The 6,000-nt window shown below is 44.6% G+C and overlaps 1 protein-coding gene across 2 annotated transcripts in view; it reads left to right on the top strand.

Annotated features, from left to right (window-relative positions):
• The first annotated feature begins 1,638 nt into the window (after nt 1–1,638).
• QPCT (glutaminyl-peptide cyclotransferase) overlaps nt 1,639–6,000 on the top strand; it is a 28,886-nt gene continuing 24,524 nt past the window's right edge. Inside the window, exon 1 of one of the 2 annotated variants that reach the window (XM_070046866.1) lies at nt 1,639–1,764. Coding sequence is in view for 1 of the 2 variants with exons in the window: in XM_030857914.2 (XP_030713774.1) it covers nt 2,809–2,928 (120 nt within the window). In the remaining variant the exon portion in view is untranslated. Of the gene's footprint in view, nt 1,765–2,706; nt 2,929–6,000 lie in introns of those variants that run through there. The other variant, XM_030857914.2, reaches the window with a different exon arrangement.

Here is a 6,000-nt window from a genome sequence, read left to right as displayed (position 1 = left end):
AGACTAGGTATATGAAAATCCTGCCACCAAAACTGCATGGGTAAGACCTTTATTAGCAGTTGAGTCCTTAATGTGATTCAAATCACAGTATAGAATCTATACCATAATAAAGATGATAACCATTCCACTTGTGACTAATGCTATCACTGCATACACAAATAATTTTTTTCCATGATGAAAAATGGGGCCTGCGGTTGTTTAGTTAAATGTAATAGTCATGGGTTATCTTCCATATAAAGAGTTTGAAGACAGAAAAAGTTGTAGTAGGGAAAAAAATAGCAGATAGAAGGCATTTCTGAAAGTCTCCAGAATGAAGGAGGAGAGGAAAGAATGAATGAAGAAAAGGGGAAGGGTATATTTAGGGTATAAGGCATAAGAAAAGATAAAAATAAAGAGGGAAGGGACACATAAATAGAGAGTTGTATTGGATTCGTAGATTTATGGAAAGTTGTCAGAAAAGCCCGCATGTGTAAAAAACGATTTACTAAAATCAGTTTCACATACTATGCAAAATGTTTTAGATGTATGGGATACATCACACGGATACATGAGTGGTGGATACAGAGATGTACTGTTCATATTCCCTTCAGTGAAGGACTCTGTTCCAGCTGTTGGAGTGTCGCTGGCAGACAGCCTCTAGCTGTCAGCTCCTTTGGCTGCAGAGAACTGCTTATAGGAAGTCACCCCACTGAGATGAGGGTACAAAGCTTCAACCATTTGGGGTCACTGTGGGACAACTCTGACAGGCGCTTTCAGCTCCAGGGCTCTCCATGGGGCTGGGTGAAGCTGTGGAGGAGGAGGCCGCTTCTCTGCTGACTCTTCCCTCTGCCCAGTCTGGTTGCTCTCTCTCCCTCCCACAGGGGTTTGTCCCAAGGGCACTCCCTAATACACATCCTGAATGCTAAGCTCTGTTCCAGAGTCTACTTCCTATAGATCTCAAACTGCAACAGCATCTTACTGACTTAAGTATAATCAAAATTGGAGAAGATTGGGGAACTTAGGCAATGGAAACTGTCAAAATTATGTGTTAACCTTTTAACTCAAGCATTTCTGTATTTCTCATTTTGAATTGCTTATACTTAGCATGCTATCTTTAACATTTTGTTTCATGTAGGTTTGCTATTTCCACCTTCCCTTTCTTATAGAAATCACACTGTGGAAAGATAAAAAGCTAATAGGATAAGAAAAACAATTACTCTGTTTCTTACCCAGCCACTCAGGAAACCCACAATTTCAAGGTTGGCCTAAGCAGCAAAAGAGGAAAAATATATTGGAAGATGTGATAGTGGTTTTGTTCTGAATACAAACCAATGGACAATTCTGGGGTGGTCCGATTATCAGAACTGACCATGGATGTACTAAAGAAGCTATTTAATTTTGTTTGAGCCGGAAGATTTGAATTGTTACTCAAAATTCTTAGACGTGAATAGGATTAGCAATTTTGAACATCAGGGAAGTGTGTATTTCCATCCTGTCTTCCACCATAGCTCCAGAGGAGGGCAGACATTATTCTCACGTCAGCCCTCTCCCTCTTTAAATTTACTCTTATAGCCAAGCCTAAGAATATAGAGTGGGTGAGCCTTCAGGCTGACTGCATTACCTTCAGACTTTTGCTGTCTGGCAAACAGGTCTGTTTCAGTGTCCTTGTTTTTTTTCAGGGATCTATATGTTACTAGATGACTCATGGCAAGCCACACCCTGATCCTTAGTTTGGAAGAAAAAGAAGATGGTGAAGTAATTGTCCAGACAACTTAGACTAGAAAGGTACAGACCAAACTGAGATACCATTTTGTTTCTAGAATTATCTTGATAACAGTGATTTTTTTTAACATCTTTATTGGAGTATAATTGCTTTACAATGGTGTGTTAGTTTCTGCTTTACAACAAAGTGAATCAGTTATACATATACATATGTTCCCATATCTCTTCCCTCTTGCATCTCCCTCCCTCCCACCCTCCCTATCCCACCCCTCTAGGTGGTCACAAACCACCTAGCTGATCTCCCTGTGGCATGCGGTAACAGTGATCTTGGATGTTACAGAGTAAATACAGTTTTATTTAGCTTTTCCTTTGGGGGGCATGGATTCCACTGTGAACATTTTAGGTCTCATGTATATCAGACAGTTACTTCAACCATACTTCTCAGCTTGGGAGTATGATAGTCTGTCCCCTATAAGGCAAGGTAACTATCTGTGAGAAAAAAAGAGAAAAGATATGGTGGACTGTTATAAAGGAAATATTTTGAGGGTCCCAGTTCAGGCTTTGTTTGCTCATCTGTTAAATGGGATTAATACCTACCTCACATGGTTAGGAAGGGTAAATATGGGAACATAGGAAAAGCACCTAGGGCAGTGGCTGGTACAGAAGTATCCGGTAAATATCGATCCCTGGCCACCCCTTCTTAATGAGCCGTAGGAAAATAATTCTTAACCTCACAGGGTTTGATGAACCCTCCCTCCCCTTTCTATTCCCAGTCATGGCAGTGGAGATCATAAAAATGCTTCCTCCATGTCTCTTCCCTCCTTCCTTTCTTCCTCTCCTAGACAAGGAAGTGGCCGTCTCTGTTCCCATGGATTCGGAAGCTTGTGCCTCTCAGGACAGCCCAGACCCCGGGTTGCTAAGGTGGTGGGTGGTGGTGGAGAGCTGCGGCTTCGGCCTGCGCAGCGCAGTGGGGCGGCGACCGGGAGGCGATGGGGAGGCGGGCGCAGTCGACCCAAGGGTGGAGAAGGGGGAAGGCGAAGGACGCGCGTTCCCGGGCTCGTGACCGCCGGCGGCTCGGGGAACCGGCGCTCAGAGAGCCCAGGAGAGATGGCAGGCGGCGGGGACCTGCGCGTCATGGACACCCTCCGCCTGCTGCTGCTGGTGGCCGCCCTGCCCCTGGTGTCCCGGGGTGTCAGTCGGGGAGCGGCAGACTGGACCCAGGAGAAGGTGAGGGGCTGCTGCTGGGCGATTGTACCTGGGAGGCTCTTGCGGGTGCGGGGACTCAAAAGTCCCGTGACCCCCACCTAGGTAGGATGGGAGGCGGGGCAGAGCCGAAGTCCCCGGCCCCTGCGCCCCGAGGAGTCGGGGCTCTGCGTCCTCGCTGGCCGCGGGGATGCTTTGGAGATGCCACGGGAGCTGGGTGATGTCACCGGCCTCCGCTCGGCTGCGGTCGGATGCGGGTACTGATAGGCACAGGAAGTGTGACTTGCCTGCGGTGGCGGAGCCGGGAGGTGAGGGTGCATCGCCGCGCCGCCGCCCGCTCGGGACACGCGAGGCCAGCGGTCTCTGCGCTCCTGGCCGCCGGGGTGCTGGCCGCGTCTGGCGGTGTGCCCACCGCTCCCTCGCCGCGGCATCCAAGGAAGCCCTCCCGACGTTGAGGTCTCCATGCAGTCTCAGCACGGTCCTGTCACTGTCAGTCTGTTTTAGATTTTTAAGCGGATCAGCTCCGAACGAAGGAGCTTAACTGGAGACATGCTTTACTTTAAATAAATATATATATATATATATATATTTCTCAAAAGACAGTAAAATGCAATTGTCAGAGAAATGTATAGAGTTGGAGATTTCACATGAGGAACTTAGGATAAAAGTGATTGGCAAGTTCCCTTTGTGTGAAGTATATAGGTTCACAATTATTTCCCTTTCTTGTGTAACAGTTTTGAAATCCTGAAATTGCTAGGGACTTAAGCAAAGGTTAATGGTATTGGAGTAAATGGTATACTTTTAAAGATACTAAGAAAAGCAGCAATGTAAAGGGATATAAACTTTGACAGTGTTGTTGAACAGATCTTTTAAATGCTTACAGTCTGCCAGTATTGATTCGCAGCTTGGAAATCCAGGACGTAAGGTGAATGCATAGGTCCTCTCATGGTCCACATGCGTCTCCTGCCCAGCCACAGGCGATGTGTATGAATAGCCCACTTCAGCTCCCTGGGTGACACTTACAGCTTCACCATTCAAGGGCCACAACATGCCCCACTTACACATGGACACCACTAGCCATAGGGAACCTGGGGAGGATGAGGGTAGTCAACCCAAGAATAACTTCATTATAAGAAAAGCTTCCTTTGCTGTGCAAAAGCTTTTAAGTTTAATTGGGTCCCATTTGTTTATTTTTGTTTTTATTTCCATCACTATGGAGAACAGTATGGAGGTTCCTTAAAAAGCTACAAATAGAACTACCATAAGACCCAGCAATCCCACTATTGGGCACATACCCTGAGAAAAACCGTAATTCAAAAAGGGACATGAACCACAATGTTCATTGCAGCACTGTTTACAATAGCCAGGACGTGAAAGCAACCTAAGTGTTCATCAATAGATGAATAGATAAAGAAGATGTGGCACATATATACAATGGAATATTACTCAGCCATAAAAAGGAACGAAACTGAGTTATTTGTAGTGAGGTGGATGGACCTAGAGTCTCATACAGAGTGAAGTAAGTCAAAGAGAAAAACAAATACTGTATGCTAATGCATATATATATGGATCTAAAAAAAAAAAAGGTACTGTTGAACCTAGTGGCAGGGCAGGAATAAAGACAGACGTAGAGAATGTACTTGAGGACATGGTGTGGGGGGGCGGAGGGGGGAAGCTGGGGCGAAGTGAGAGTAGCATCGACATATATACACTACCTAATGTAAAACAGTTAGCTAGTGGGAAGCAGCCGCATAGCACAGGGAGATCAGCTCCGTGCTTTGCGATGACCTAGAGGGGTGGGATAGGGAGGGTGGGAGGGAGGCTCAAGAGGGAGGGGATATGGGGACATATGTATGCATATGGCTGATTCACTTTGTTGTACAACAGAAACTAACACAGTATTGTGAAGCAATTGTACTACAATAAAGATCTATTAAAAAAATAAATCAGCAAAATCTTAGCAAAAAGAAAAAGAAAGAAAAGCTTCCCATGGGGATTCAGCACAGACTTAAATCTTCTCCTTCCTGACCAGAAATTGGGAAGGGGCATTAACTACCGAAATGTGGAGCCGCCAAAGATGTCTATGATACGTGGACATGAATGGAACTAAATGAGGTGGGGACTGTTTGAGGGACCTGCTCTGAAGGGATCATCTACAGGCAGGATGTATTTGTGGGTGGGAGAAGGTGCTGGATTCTTACAATGTTTTAAATGAATGAGACTAACTTTTGAGAAATGTCTTTTAAAGCATGCATCCCTTTTATATTTAAGAAACTTCTGATCGCTTTTCTATTGGGAAATTGTTTCCTTTAAAGTGATGCAAGCTAAAGAAGCAAATGACAAAATCAACCATGACAATTCCTGATTTCTGGTTCCCCCTGCCCTCCCTTACTCTCCAGGCTTTCATAAAGTCTTCCAGATGTCACGTACAGTTTGAAGCCTGGGAAATGAATTAATCCACACTCAAATACATGCCTTCCTGCTCTGAATGGCATTTAGCTATTTTAGTCACGTGGGGTGTGCCCTTGGCACACTGGTCTGCCGAAAGGTGAGGTGTGGTAAAGGAAGCATTGATTTTGAAATCCATTTTCTTTGCTTTGAAATAAAGGTGTGTCTCTAACAGTGGGATCTAATATGTAAGAACAGTTCAACCCTAATTTTTGGTTGTGTTTAGAAGACCGTGATTTGCTTATTTGAAACTTGTAAACATTGTTTTCCAAAGAAGTAATATTATAAGTTGTTAGATTCACAGGTGGGCCCACAGGTATATATTTAGGGGCATTGGCATCTGGGTACCAGGATTCTATATATAAGCATCTGACTTGAATCTCACTGTGCCTCTGTGAGGAGGGTACGTTCATCCCCAATTTACAGATGAGGAAACTTGACCACCATTACAGCAGCGAACTGAAGAGCCCTCATCTTTCTTTAGTTTAACTATCCCTTTATTATTGGATAGTTAGGTTGTTTCCAAACTTTATTGTAAAGCTGGGACCCAACATATTTTAATTGGTAGAATTTTCCTTTATTATTTGAGTCATATTGAGGGTGGAGGGACAGATTTTTTGAACAGAGGAACCTTGAACAGGAAAGTTG

Source organism: Globicephala melas, chromosome 12 (assembly GCF_963455315.2).
Source record: "Globicephala melas chromosome 12, mGloMel1.2, whole genome shotgun sequence".
Lineage (NCBI taxonomy): Eukaryota > Metazoa > Chordata > Mammalia > Artiodactyla > Delphinidae > Globicephala > Globicephala melas.
This window is presented reverse-complemented; position numbering and strand designations above follow the sequence as displayed.